Below are 15,171 nucleotides of genomic sequence, written 5' to 3' on the forward strand. Positions count from 1 at the left end.
TTCATAACTTCTACTCTTCTCCAAGTACAATTAGAATGATCAAGTCAAGGAGGATGAGATGGGCAGGGCATGTAGCATGTATGGGGAGAAGAGGAATGCATTTAGGATATTGGTGGGAAAGCCAGGAGGAAAGAGACCACTGGGAAGACCAAAGTGTACGTGGGTGGACAATATTAAAATGGATCTTAGAGAAATAGGATGAGATGGTATTGATTGAACTGATCTGGCTAAGGATACGAACCCGTGGAGGGCTCTTCTGAACACAGTAATGAATCATCGGATTCCATAAAATGCTGGGAATTTCTTGAGCAGCTGCACAACTGGAGGTTTCTCAAGAAGGGCTCAGCTCCATGAGTGAGTATTAGAAACAGTACGTAATATATCTTTCTTATCAACAGTTTTGGAACTGTACAGTGAAATAGTCCTATCTCGGAAACCGTTCGGAACAGGACACATGTACATATACACTTTTTCCTTAGAACGATCGACACTATGACCTGCCAGAATGCTGACCCTTCCTCCTGGGACACCCTGTATATGCGATTATCGCATTTGTTTATTAGCACGACAGATAAAGTTCATAACGAGGTGTTACACAATTTTAAGTCGTAAACAAATATTAGGGCAATAAACGCGAAAAGAATAAGGGGACAGAAGAAGAAAGTGATACGTTCCCTTGAAGTATTCGGCACAAAACCTTATACGTATTTCACATCGCTGTCATCCGTTCTGTATGTATAGCCCATCTCATCATAATAATTACGTATTGGATTTCACTTTCTCAAACCGGTATACTCGTATATGAACAGTACTGTCTTCTGGGATGTGACGCCGTGTAACATACCAGAAGTTTACCGACGTTTCAGAGGAACGGATATTAGGCCTAAGCCAAGGAAGGAACCAGGAAGAATCAAGCAGCAAACGCTTGGTGTTTGATTGTTTCTGGTTGATTTCTTGGCACACTCTACCATCCCGAAGATAGAGGCAGTACGTTCCTCTGAAACGTCCGGAAATTTTGTACCAGAGTACAGGGTGTCAGGCCTGGTGCTCGGTAACGTTTCTTCAGATTCACCTATCCAGGATCCAGTGTCGTTGTCAATGTAGAGGCTGCTGTTGTCTGCCTGCAGGTGAGGCAGAAGCACGGCCGAGTGTCCTGTTGACATGCCGTAAGAAATTCCCACCACACAACATCCGCATGAGAGTAGCACCTGCAAATGAAGTCGATACACTCATCTGAGTTAATAATTCTGTGGGAGACGGAGCTTCATAACTTTTACTCTTCTCCGGGTATAATTAGAATGATCAAGTCAAGGAGAGAGAGGGTGGCCAACAAAAACAAGACCGTAACTGTCAAACAGTAATAAATATCCGGTCATGAGCCCCAGATGGAGCTCGACACTAATACTTACTGACTGACTGACCGTCAGTCGCAATGTGACTTTGACTTTGACTAACAGATTGCAGTGTTTGAGACTGGAGTATCTGAGAGTGTTCGTCGTGTGACTGGAAGACTTGAATTATGTGTAGTACTTGGAGTGACCTGAAGCGCTACTTCATGTGATTCGAAGTGACAGTTTCTGCGTGGAGATCCATTGCTAGGAGACGACAAATGGAAGACAGAGAATCCTAGTGCGTGTGCAACGGTGAACTGGAAAGTGTGTAAATCAGAGATAGCGCTGTATCTCAGTGCAACTAAAAGAGGTTGTAACCAAAGTGCTAATAAATCCAATCATCTGAACTAGAACCCGTCATTTCGTCACGCGTACCCTTACACGTGACAATATATGTGTGTGTCGAAGAGCCAATGAGAATTACTAATTGAAGTAGACGGAATATTCCACAAACCTGAGGCACTAGTATTCGCGCAGTTCTTGATACGTGGAACAGATATATTTTGTTGTCAATAAAAATATTAATATCCTTGTTTAAGCATGTTACGGTTGATGGACATGATCTCAATAATCATCACTGGATTGACGCTGAGTCATTACTGGGTGTTAGGAAACGCCAGAAGTTGGGGAAATGCGAAGTTCTGTGATTACTTAGTCGCTCGATTTCCGTCCATTGACTGAGATTGCCGCTTGCTGCAGCTCAGTAGATGCTTCTCCACCCTTTAACCTGAGGATGGAAACAGATACAGTTTCCGAAACATAACACCGATGGGATGTATCTGAGACTAGTCACTAGGATAAGGGCCTGTTGCGGGATTTTGTGAAAGAGGTGCTGAATTTTCTCTTTAAAAAAATTAAGCGAAAATGTATCGTTAATAAATTCTCTTACAAACATTAGAAGCATGAATAAATTTGCTTTTGTTGTAAAGGATTTGAAGCGTCTTGAGATCGACGTTTCTATTAATATTGACCTGAAACATCTTCTACAGTCAACGTATACAAATAATGTTCGTTTTATTCCCGTTAACACATCTACAGAAATTCGTAGTCCTAGACAGAAACTCATGCTGGAAAAATATTGTGTTCGCAGGAATGTAATGTTATCTGTAGTGATATGAGAAACTGGATTGAAGGAAATACGGGTGAGGTTATGCATGCTGTGCTCTCCTACTACCGAAACTCTGATTCAATCACGGGTGAATAAATGAGAAATTCGCGATGGACGAACTCGGGTTTTCCCTTCGCGTCTTTTCCATTTTCCTCTGCTAGCCATCATTCCACTTTCCTACCACACTCATTTATCACCGCTCCTTGAGATGTGAGACAGCCCTGACCGGGCAACACATTATCATACCCTGGGTCTTCAAGTTGGGGGCCTCGTCTCTGACCCTACGCTTCAGTGAGGAACTTAAGACTTTCTTTTTTCTAATCACTGGAATCTAACCAAGCATTTTGCAATGTCTGTAGCTTTGACATTACGAGATGTATCGAAGCCACTCTAAAGGTTCGACCACACAGCGCTACGTACGCTATGTTCCCTATGTTAGCTGCTTAGCAGAGTGTACACAGCGTACGTAGCGTACGTAGCGAACATAGCGTAGCGCTCTGTGTGGCCGAACCTTTACTCCAAGATAAACTACACAGCGCTATAGTTGGATACTACGTTGCATGTCTCATAATAGAATATCTGATGTCATGTGAAAATAATTGAACTTGTAGGATTTTGTGTTGTTACAATTTTACAATTAATGAATGCCCCAAAACTCAGAATGTTTTGTTGAATTTGATGTTCTTACGGCGGTATGTTTGAAGGGCATGGTCCTTTGGGTTTTAACGTATAATTCGGGGAGAACTAGATGTTTCTGATGAAAATATTGCCTCCATCTTCAGAGTAAAAATCTATGTGAAACGAGGAATCAGCTTAAGTCCAGTGTGTCGCCTGTTTCTGCTCGATTTCTAGCATCGTTTGCTCTTCGACCCTGAAAATGGAGGAGATATGTTCCCCCAAAACGTCGCGCCCTCTCCGAAATTAACGGTGTTACAGCACACAAGAACTTACTCTTCCAAGTGTAATTTCTATTCTATACTTCACCCGCAAAACATTACAATGCGTTTAGGAAAGACGAGGTGTGTTGATAAGACACAGGATATGTTTATTAGTGCATAGCTTATCCGATTATTTACTTATGTTAATAAACTAGTGAAATGCCCTTTAGAAGTTCAGTAGGAAAACTTGAATATTCTTACTTCTAGAGAATTTCCACAGATAACCGTTCCACTGATCAACCCTTACACAATATAGCCGTTTTGAGACACTCTGAAATCACGGTTTCACTGAATATACACAATATGAAACTGAAAAATTATGGAAAGACAGCCAAATACACTGAAAACAAACTCCGTGGTCTGTAGTCCGCGAGCGAACTATACCGACCGAGCGACCACCGCTTATTGGCGAAGTTAGTGCCAACTCTTTCGGATAGAGGGTGTCACGTGATCAGCGCAACGAATTCCCACGGCCGTTAATCTTGGTTCTCTAGACCGGAGCCGCTATTGCCTTGAAATAACTCCTCAGTTATCCTCACAAGGCTGAGTGGACCCCGTTCCAGACCCACTACTTCTCAGAAAATCTGGTAGCGTCGGGAATCGAACCAGGGACCTCTGGATCTGTAGCCAGGAACTCTGACCACTAGACCACAGAGGCGGTCCAAATATACGAAACATAATAATAATAATATATTTTTCATCAATTTTCGATATTGTATATTTGCCATTTATTTCTGTCGTCATCTGGGGATAGCGTAAATACATGAGAGTAGATTTGTATTTGGATTCCATGGAAACGACAGACCTACAAGCATTAAAAATAAACACTGCTTTAACTGACTGCATATGTAACTACATTTGTATTGCATGCACTACACGTGTTTATTGAAGCCAAGCTATGTATCCAACTTTCGGCCATCTGAACTTACTTGTGGAAGAATCGCTCTGGTAGGTTGTCTTCCGTCATCTTCCTTCTGCATGTTCTCTGCTGGTTACGTGACACAACTGAAGTCACGAATGTGCCCAGGGAATTGTTACACTGTGCCGTGTGTAATTCTGTAACATGTGATAGATGTAAGAGTTGAGGTTTTCACGGTGGTGACCATGAAGAAAGCAGTCTTCTGGGATGTGGCGCCGTGTAGATATTGTGTTAACCGACGTTTCGGAGGAATGTATTGCCTCCATCTTCAGGAAGAAAAATCCGCGAGCGAACCAGCGTGAGCAGGTGCTAACAGACTGCTCACGCTGGTTCGCTGGCGGATTTTTTTTTTCTCTCTCTCTCTCTCTATATATATATATATACATATTGCCTTAGAATATGCAATGAGGAAGGTCCAGGGAAACCAGGTGGGACTGAAATTAAATGGGACACATCAGCTGTTGGCCTGTGCTGATGATGTGAATCTACTGGGTGATAATGTCGATACCATAAAAAAGACACAAACTTTAATTGACGCAAGTAAAGAAGTTGGTCTAGAAGTAAACACAGAGAAAACTAAGTATATGTTGCTGTCTCGTCACCAAAATGCAGGGCAAAATCATGACATAAAGATAGGAAACAGATGTTTTGAAAATGTGACACAGTTCAGATATTTTGGAACAACGATAACAGATCGAAACCTGATTCAGGAGGAAATTAAGAGGCGACTGAACTCGGGTAATGCTTGCTACCATTCAGTCCAGAACCTTTTGTCTTCTCGTCTGTTGTCCAGAAACATAAAAATTGGAATATACAAAACTATAATTTTGCCTGTGGTTCTGTATTGGTGTGAAACTTGGTCTCTGACATTAAGGGAGGAACATAGACTGAGGGTGTGTGAGAACAGGGTGTTGAGGAGAATATTTNNNNGATAGGGACCAGTGGAGGGCTCCTGTGAACACGGTGATGAACCTTTGGGTTCCATAAAATGCTGGGAAATTCTTGAGTAGCTGCAAAATTGGCGGCTGCTCCTCCAGAAGGGCTCAGCTCCAGGAGTAAGTAAGTAAGTAAGTAAGTAAGTAAATATATATATATATGCATATATATATATATTTGAGAATTTGCTAACGTAACCTAACTCTTCACAAATTTATTGATCAGTAATTGAAACTACGAATAATAACTCCATGTTTTCAAGAAAGAAACTTGAATTTGAATTTGCATTTGGTTCTAATTGGATCATACATATAAAGAATCTTCCTCTGGCCCCAGAAATTTCGCTGAATAACTTATTCCCTTATATTACTTACTTATGGAGCTGAGCCATTTTTGAGGAGAAGCCAAATCTGCAGTCACTCAAGAATTTCTCAGCATTTTATGGATCCCGACGGTTCTTTACCATGTTCACAAGAGCCCTCCAGCGGTCTCTATCCTAAGCCAGATCAGTCCAATCTATTCTATCTCTCTAATATCCATTTTAATATTGTCCGCCCACCTACGCCTTGGCCTTTCCAGTGGTCTCTTTCCTTCTGGCTTTCCCACCAATATCCTATATGCATTCCTCTTCTCCATCATTTGTGCTACATGCCCTGCACACCTCATCCTCCTTGACTTGATCATTCTAATTGTACTTGGAGAAGAGTACATGTTATGAAGTTTTCTCCACCCTCCTGTCACTTCATCTCTTTGGTCCAAATATTCTCCTCAACACCCTGTTCTCAGACACCCTCACTCCATGTTCCTCCCTTAATGTCAGAGACCAAGTTTCACACCCATACAAAACCACAGACAAAATTATAGTTTTGTATAATAACTTATTCCCATAAATACAAAATTTCAAACTGTGTTTACACCGATAGAAGTTTATCAGCGTTACAGAGCAACTTTCTGGTGTCCATCTTCAGGGTCGAAGACTCAAATAACTGTAGTCCCATCACAACAGAAACAAATTTCTTTCCAAGAAGCTCATTTTTACAAACGTTTACTTTTCGGTTCTGTTTTGATTGTTTATGACAGCTCTTATTTTTCCCGAACTCCACGTCGTCTGTTCGGTTAGCGTAGCTGTAACGCTTTATTAGGAAGATCCTCCGTTCGAACCTCGACTGGGACACCTGCTACCATGACTCATACTTCTCGTGGAATACCTCAGTCCCTCCAACAGGCCTCGACCGCTTTTTTTCCAATTAATTTCGGATTAATCATAAGAAAACATTCCACCATTCAATGTTAGTCCAGATAACAGTATCGTAAAGTAATCTACAGAAGTTAATCCTCACGTCCCATCAGCGTGAGGCGACCCACAGGTTCAGAAACACTATGAGCTACTTACAGTGTGTGGTTTAATGATGGCTTCCAGTTAATGAACTGAAGCAGCGTATCCATTTACATAGTCAGTAAATAACGCACATATGTAAGCTATATAGTGCGCATATTCCTTTATCTAGACATGAGCGAGATTACAAGATACATGGGAATTCCAGCAGCCAATAAAATTTAAATATATTGAAGAATACAAATGAGCTAGGGTTGCCCTTTTGAACTGCCGGGTAAATTAGCAAGACCAAAAGTTCATTATGGGTTTTTAATGGCAAAACAGTGTGAACGTTATCTTAAAAACGCAGACTTAATTGGTCTTGTTATTCGTGTTATATTGAAAGGACATATTTCTAGATGTCAGTTTCTTATCGACAGAAAAATACAGCTGATACAGCAACTCCATCTCTGAACACTTCTTAACTCCTTTCAGCTGAGTCATTGTTTAGCTCAGCTGGTCAAGAAGTTACCTGCATTTTACGGAACCCTGAAGTTCGTTATTTTGTTTGAAAGAGCCCGCCAATTGTCCAGTCCGTACTCCACACACATTTTCTAAGATCCAAAGGAAGTCCATAAGTATGAAAATGTACAGAACTATATTTTTTCTCGCAGTTCTTTGTGCGTAGAGGCACGCGGTTGAATTTTGTAATTAACCTATTCCTTCCAGCCGCACTATGGCCTTGGCGTAGCGGCCTCCGTAGTCTAGGGGTAACGTTTCCACCTCATAACTCAAGTACGCGGGTTCAAACCCGGCGGAGGTCGTGGAATTTTTAAGGGCGGAAAAATGCAGGGAACAAGTCCTCCGGGAGGGACTTTAAGCCGTGGCTCCCGTGTCGTAGATTTACGGCACGTAAAAGAACCTCATGTCTCTAGGAGACCTCTGAGCAAAATTAGGCAAAAGTTTCCCGCCCAAGTAGTTTCCAATGCCTCCGGTAGATGGAGAAGTATCGGGAGCCACTGCCAGCCTCGCTGGCTGAACGGGGCTGATAGCGAGCACCAGTACCGGCATGGTATGGCGACTGGTAGACTATTAAAATGGGGACGTACAATAGGCTATTAGTCGCGGTGCATGGGGAAAATCACCCCCTCCAATAATAATAATAATAATAATAATAATAATAATAATAATAAAATGGCCTTGGCGTTCACTCAGTCTCTAACAGAAATGAGTAAAGGGCGTCCGGCGTGTAAGGCTAACAACCTCACCGCCATCTGTGAACCGACTGTCTAGGAAACGCGGGAGCCTCGACGTCTCACAACCCTATGGGCCTCCACTGTCTGTTACAGGGATAGCTTTATTTTTTTTTAGGTCTATGTGTTTGTGAAACCTGAGAATAACATAGACTGAGAACGATTTCGTAAGCCTTAGGTGTAAACAATTAATGGGGAGACACAGACAGATGGAGAGACACAGAAGGATACATAGACAGATGGACAGGCAGTAGCATGATCTCATAAGCCTAGTTTTATTTATCCATAATAATGAAAGTAGGCGATGATGACATTGCTAAAGTTTTTCGTCGAACTGTAGATAAAACTTGACACGAATAAGGATATTTTGCACCCCATGACGTAGCTTATATTATCAGTGGCGTCGGGGAAGCGTGTCCAAGGTCTGGGGTCACGGGCACGCGTCATGAACCGAGCACAGAAACGGCAGCCATTCCCGCGAGAGGGCAGGTCGTTACAGCACGGAGCAAGTGGATGCTTATAGGTGTCGGTTACAGCAGCTAATTAACGGGTTCGGACGCTTTGTCACATTCTGTTTACTTTTATAAGTTGGTAATTACCCTTCGTTCTTTCCACGCAGATTCTTGTTTGAGGTGCTCACGCTGAAGAATAAGAAAATCATACATTCTACTCTGAAGATGAAGGCAGCAGGTTCCACCGAAACATGGAGTGGGAGTGGATAGATCCACACTTTTTACCTCGGCACTCTTTGTAGGTGAGTAGTTAGCTTCACGCCCCGGCCGCTTTATCTCCGGTTAAAGAACCCCGGTATCCATTGGATAGGCGGTTTGGTGGACCCCAGAGCCGGTCTGAACGACGTGGAGAAGAGAGAATTATTGATCGTACCTGGACTCGAACTCCGACCTCTCAGTCGTCCAGTCCGTGGCAAGACGCTATAACGACTACGTTACCGGTGCTCCCATCAAATGTTATTAGATTATTTAATTAATCTTGTGTTTAAATTTTTGTCATCTGAAGGAGAAAGCTCTAGATCGCATTAAGTGGAGGAATTGTTTTGGAAAAGACTGTGGACCTGTCGTCTTGACAGATTACTGATGAATGAATGAATGTGTTTAAATTTTTGCTAATTATTTTAATCATGTACACTGGACCACGTTCCCAGGGCTTCCATTTCCCCAACAGAAAATTCCTGATTAGGCTGAGCAGCTGTTCTCTCTCTCTCCCTAACTTTCCACTCGAGCAGCTAACCGACATTACAAACTAACAAGAGTACTCCACGGTGTACAGTCCTATTTCTGACTTATTTAACGACCCTGACGCATTCTCAAACTATATATCATCAAATGGTAGGATGACTGATGACTGATGACTTGTAAAATATTTGGCTGGAAGCGGCCTTGATCTATCAACGGTATTATGATGGTATTTGTCTAGAGCGGCTGAGGAATACCACGGAAAATTTGAAGTCCAAAGCTGGTTTCCCAAATTGAGCTGCTCAAAATCATTAACACTGCGCGGTAAGTGTCCTTGAGAGAAACTAACAAACCTTGAGCTACTCAGTTTCTTCGACTTTTATGGAAACCGAAGATTCATTACCTTATTCACAAAAGCCCACATCCAGTCTCATAGTGTGCACCTTAAACACATGCTTGTGTTCCTGTGGGCGTTATCCATCCATTGACGCGTCAGTCTGTCGGTATGTAGCAGCCAGAGTTTTAGTAATTACGAATAGCGCCACCAGATGGCAGTTAGAGGTACCTGTGTCTCAGTCGGCATTGTAGTTTCCACCTTTTGCCAAATAAACTGATCGTCCGTAGCGTGCATATTAAGAGAAGACTTTGTTTAGTGTCTGTGAGTAGATGCATTCGAGGGGTCGTTTGTGGAAACTGTAGCTAATCTGTGGATTGTTTATTCCGAAGGCTCCACCAATTTCCTTCATCTGAGGCAGCTCGGAATAATATGCGCGGTGGGAAGATTGCGCAGTGTGCATGGACAAGTGGGATGCATGATGGTAATTTGGAACTTTCAGGCGTCTGTCAGTGTTTCCGTATCTCTACTGTTTAATGGTGAACTGGAGACCGAATTTTCGGTACTCTCTTGCCAGTTAGGAGCCCGGGTTGAAACCCGGGTCTGATCAAGTGGGATTTGTGGTAGACAAAGTGGCGCTGGGGCTGGTTTTCTCCGAGTACTTCGGTTTCCCCTGCCAATCTTCATTCCACCAAATTCTCCATCATCATAATAACATGGGGCAGGCTACAATAGGCCAATCAATGGTCGCCGTACCGAGTGGACCCAACTGGACTCCACCCCCCACTATGCAAAAAAAAAACTCTGAGGAAGTTTATTTTTATAGACAGCCTTTACCTATAATATTACCTCCAAATCACATAAACTGTTAGTACATATTGGTATTCAAGTGGAAATCTAAGGTATCTCTGAGAATTAGTCATACTGTTGAGTACGCAATCTTACAGAACTGTTGTGTGTTCCGAGACAACTCCGGCATTGCGATTTTGAACCTTATTGTGTGTTCAAAATAGAGTCTATTAATTTTCTAGTGATAATTTCAGTATCTGATGATGACACCCTAAAGCACGATTTTCGTACGTCATAATATGGTTAGTATCTCAGTATAAACATACCTTTACGGAAATTTTCAAGTTAATAGCGTGGATTGCCTCCAGATAACAGCACTGTGTACTCCATATTGTCATTCTATCAAGTTTAGCATTTTAGTACATGTGTAGCTTTTTTCCAGAAATAAGGTTTAAGTATTTATGACAAAGTTCGTTTTTAACCATTACTTCTTAAATTTAAACGAATTTATGCAACTACGTTTCATAATGTGGCATATTTGCACAACGCAAGAACTGTGGAGCCGTTGCTAGCTAACGGCTCTGAGACAACGGCCGCGGAACAGACAACGGAAATGTCCGTTGCTATGTAGCAGACTCTGAACAAGCAGAAATAGACTACCACTGCTAGGGAACGGCTCGGTAAACACGTTCTCATTGCAACGGTTGGTGTCGTCTGCTGGGGCCGTCCCGAGGAGTTATAAGAAAGAAAACTGGGACGACAGTCAGTTCTGTAAGGGAGTCTGAAGAAAAGAGTCCTTGGCAGTTAAGTTGTCAGTTGAAAGTCAGCCTGTAAAGGAAAGACTACGAGGTGGTGTGAAATGGCCGAGAGCCTGGGAGTTAGTCAATTGTAACAGAGGCGGTTGGAAGTGAGCCGCCAGTGAGAGAGGACTTGGGGCCGGAAACAGAAGAATAGCCATTGTTAGAGGCCGTTACCAGACAACGAGTAGTGACGATACTGTGGGCTGAAAAAGACTTAGCGTGGGCAATAATGATTTGTAAATTTGGAAATCAGCGATGGCTCTATAATTAAGTGTAATTACGGGTTGTGTGTTAAAGTGATCAATAAATCCAATATCCAATCCAAACCTCCCTCGAGAGCCACTCATACACGTAACAATACGTTTCTGATCAGATAAATTAACTGGTTCCTACTTTACTTATCTAATGCGGTAGTTACCTCTGTTGTGCTTTGTTCACAGGTTCTTTCAGACTGAGTACTTTTCTTTCTTGTCACCCACATCACGTTGGGCTGTCGGAAATAATCTTCAATTTGTTCCAGTGTTCTCCCTTGAGTTTCAGGAAGGAAGAAATACACAAATATCGTGCAAATTAGGCACGATATCCCGAACATCAGAAATAATCCGTGTATTTGTAAATTACGCAATAAGGAATGGTAGAACTTTAAAGTGCCTCCCAAAACAATATCGTTTATAGTATAAATGTAACCACACGCGAACCCTCTGACATGCGCTGCTTGGGTTTCGCCTATCATCAGAATTGTTAACTGATTGAAACCAAAAGAGTGGAACCAAATGAATAAAACAGTCAGAGTCAGGGTCAACCAGTCAGACCCAAAGGAAATATTTTGTATTGACTGGAGAATCAACACCACGCCGAGCGTTAGTGCTGACATAGTGATCCCTACTCCCGATATTAGTGCTAAGGGTCTGCGGCCTACTCGAATCATCAGTAAGGTGGCCGTAGCATTGCCCACAATTCGCACAAATGACATTATCACCGCGCTGAAATTTTCGTCCATGCTGTTTTCCTTATCACCAGCTTCCCTGATCTTCAATAAAATGTCGACTGCGTAAAACGTGAAGATGCCGAAACCACAGAATATTTGAATTGTGTTGAAGAAATGAAGAATGAAGAAGGGCTTGAGTATGCGAGACGTGAAGAATTCTCTGCAGCTCTTCAGAAATCCTTGATGGCTTCGGCTCTGTCGGTGCGTTGAATTGTTTCGGCTTATCAGAAACGCCAGATCTTCTTCTGCCTGAAATCCGACTCAACTTTATGTTTTATTTATATTTATAAAACATGTTATGATGTTATGGGTCACGATACAGTGTAGTGGTGTAGGGGATTACCGAAATTTTCTCTATCCTGAAGATGGAGTCAGTAGTTTTCTCCTCAACTCTTTCGTAACCACTTTCCAGACTACACGGTTTCATGGCCCCTAAAATTAAAACCGAAATATGTAATTGTTCATATCCGTTTTTAATAAGCATTGCTTTTAGTCACAAGAATGTACAACTATCCCTATAAGAGGTCGTGGAGGCCCATAGCATTGTGAGACTTCGAGGTTCCCATAATTTCTAAACAATCGCCTCACAGATGGCGGTGATGTCAGCCTTATGCGCTGGCCACTATTTACACTCCAGGAAGATTCCTGGTACTCGTTTCTGTTAGAGGCTGAGCCGACCCCAGGGCCATAATGCGGCTGGAAAGTGTAGGTCAATTAAAACATTAAATTACCTCACCGGGAATCGAACCCATGATGTTCGGGCTTGTGGAATAATGTCTCAACCAACTACGCTACTAAACTACGTTTAGACATAATTTTAGACGTAGGTCAATTAAAACATTAAATTACCTCATCGGGAATCGAACCCATGATGTTCGGGCTTGTGGAATAATGCCTCAACCAACTACGCTACTAAACTACGTTTAGACATAATTTTAGACTAGAGAAATGAAAAAAAAAACAATAGAACGTAACAAATGCTAATGTAATATACGTGAGCATCACCTTATAAGGCTCTAACATATGAGAACGTGGCACACCACAAGTCTACATACACGACACCAAGACTTCCCTCTGTGAATTAAATGCTTGAGCAATGCAGCAGGATGCTGAAGCATCAGAATACAAGAGCATAAGCTGGCTTACCTCCATCTCTCGCCCTGGACCCCACAGCCATTTCAAACTTCGCGCTGCTTCCTCTAGTCTTCCCTTCCTCGCGAGCCAGGAAGGGCTTTCTGACACAAGCACCAACGGCAGCACAGAAAGAAGGAAAACTGTGGTGGTGACCCAAGCGGCCCTGCGCCAGGGCCATAAGGTACCCAGGCTGGTGATCGCCATTACCCCAATGGACCCAAATGTTATTACGATGCATACGGTGAAGCCTCTGAACTTTGGGTCAGCCAGTTCATCAGCGAGCACCTGTTTGGGCACAATCATACAGCAAACCGTAAGTAAATTCAGGGTAGTTCCTCCGAAACGTCGGTAAATTCTAAAATACTATATGGCGTCAGAACCCAGGAGGTGGTATTCATTGTCTCTAACTAGTGTACACATCACCAGTCCTTATAACCCTTTCAGATACTGAAAGGAAAGAAAGAGGAACATGAAAATAAATGGAAGAATAGAAGGACGGAGAGAAGGAAAGAAGATGGAGTGAGGAGAGAAGGACGAAGAAAAGGAGAGAAAAAGTTCAGGGAAGAAATAATCACCTACTTTCCTTTCACCACAAATTTTATATTTGATGCATGTCACATTGCTCCCTCATTAAGGCTGCTCGTCCAGAGTAGCCTACAGGCCTACCGCCATTTCTTCTTTTCCGACGGGTCATGCCTCTGACGTCTATGATCGCCGTCACGTATGGCACCGCGAGTTATAATTTTCTCGACGCTTCTTCCGATTTCGACGACGTTCAGCCTACTTTTCTTAGTGGGTCGGGTCTCTCACTGTTGTTCTCCAACAGCTCCATCCTTAGGGCTGCTCGTCCCGAAAAGGCATTAAAAAGTTATTAGGGACACGCACACACACACAGAGAGAAACCGACAGCAAAACGATACCGTAAGCTTTACTTCATTCTTTGAAAGTAACGAAAATAGACTAAAAACCAGAAGAGAGAAATGCGATTTCTGGAAGCGATTTATTCCTCGTTCTGATGCCTTTTAATCGCATGAGTAAACCATCGTTTCGCCCGAGATTTATGTTAAATATTGTGACAAAAAAGATTTCATTGTGGATGAAATATGTTCCTCAGTACATGCAGCAGCCCATAGATGGCATAAGCTTACGTGATCTTTTCTACGTTTTGTAATCATTTCTCTGTGAATGAATTTTAGAATTCGGTTCAAGGTCGACAATGTAATATGTTTGTTTACTGAAGCCATGTTTTTCTTGTCCATTCATATTATTATGCATTGTCCCTCTTATATTTGCCAAAAATACGTGAGTGGGTGTGTTACCTATTTGTTAAGAGGGCAGTTGAGTCGGAATAGCGACGGGTTACTGGCTGGACGGCCGGGGTTCGATTCCCGACAAGAGTAAACATTTTTCTCTTCTCAATATCATCGAGACATTCTGAGGCCCAGTTAGACTTGTACCCAGTGGGTTCCGGGGTCTCTTTATGCTCGACTAAAGTGGCCAGGACATGAAACTGGACACTCACCTCAACCTAGTGACCAGTTGAAGAATGGCGAAGCCATACCTTCACTTCCATATCCGCCTTCATGGTGTGTTCTTTAATTCATTAAGCACAGGGAGAACTTCGCTTTGCAGGGTGCTACTGTCCCATTGCCGCGTGCTTCGACTGAATTGTGTGCATAACAAACATAAGGAATTGTCTGTCATTTTGCACTTTTAGTAAGGAACCGAATATTACAAGCTGACCCAAAAGCCAGTTAACCTAAAACAGTCACTCGTATTGATGAGTGTTTTCAAATTTGAACCTGCCAATCAAATTGTAGAACTGTAACACGGCCTTGTAAGCTTTGCATTGAACATGGTGGATCTCATTTCAACAATTTCTATAAATTCAGTAAGTAATAAAGATATTTTGATGTAATTTAGTGACAGTTTACTATTATTATTATTATTATTGGAGGGGGTGGGTTTCCCCATGCACCGCGACTAATAGTCTATTTTACGTCCCCCTTTGATATTCTACCAGTCTCCATACCCTGCCGGTACTTGTGCTCGCTATCAGCCCCGTTCAGCCAG

The 15,171-nt window shown here is 42.5% G+C and overlaps 2 protein-coding genes across 3 annotated transcripts in view; both read right to left on the reverse strand.

Moving 5' to 3' along the window:
• Window positions 1-7,377, reverse strand: part of LOC111874954 (facilitated trehalose transporter Tret1) — a 13,150-nt gene extending 5,773 nt beyond the window's left edge. Inside the window, exons 1-3 of one of the 2 annotated variants that reach the window (XM_023870846.2) lie at window positions 6,686-7,377; window positions 4,367-4,493; window positions 1,073-1,208 (exon numbers count right to left, since the gene is read on the reverse strand). In XM_023870846.2, coding sequence (XP_023726614.1) covers window positions 1,073-1,208; window positions 4,367-4,417 — 187 coding nt within the window. In that variant the 5' untranslated portion in view covers window positions 4,418-4,493; window positions 6,686-7,377. Of the gene's footprint in view, window positions 1-1,072; window positions 1,209-4,366; window positions 4,494-6,207; window positions 6,661-6,685 lie in introns of those variants that run through there. The other variant, XM_033755658.1, reaches the window with a different exon arrangement.
• A 3,883-nt stretch (window positions 7,378-11,260) lies between these two features.
• Window positions 11,261-15,171, reverse strand: part of LOC111874959 (facilitated trehalose transporter Tret1-2 homolog) — a 16,718-nt gene continuing 12,807 nt past the window's right edge. Inside the window, exons 5-6 of the mRNA XM_023870853.2 lie at window positions 13,111-13,383; window positions 11,261-12,213 (exon numbers count right to left, since the gene is read on the reverse strand). Of these exons, the coding sequence (XP_023726621.1) occupies window positions 11,371-12,213; window positions 13,111-13,383 (1,116 nt within the window). The 3' untranslated portion in view covers window positions 11,261-11,370. The remainder of the gene's footprint in view (window positions 12,214-13,110; window positions 13,384-15,171) is intronic.

The sequence above is a fragment of the Cryptotermes secundus genome, unplaced genomic scaffold (genome assembly GCF_002891405.2).
Source record: "Cryptotermes secundus unplaced genomic scaffold, Csec_1.0 scaffold743, whole genome shotgun sequence".
In the NCBI taxonomy this organism is placed as follows: Eukaryota; Metazoa; Arthropoda; class Insecta; order Blattodea; family Kalotermitidae; genus Cryptotermes; species Cryptotermes secundus.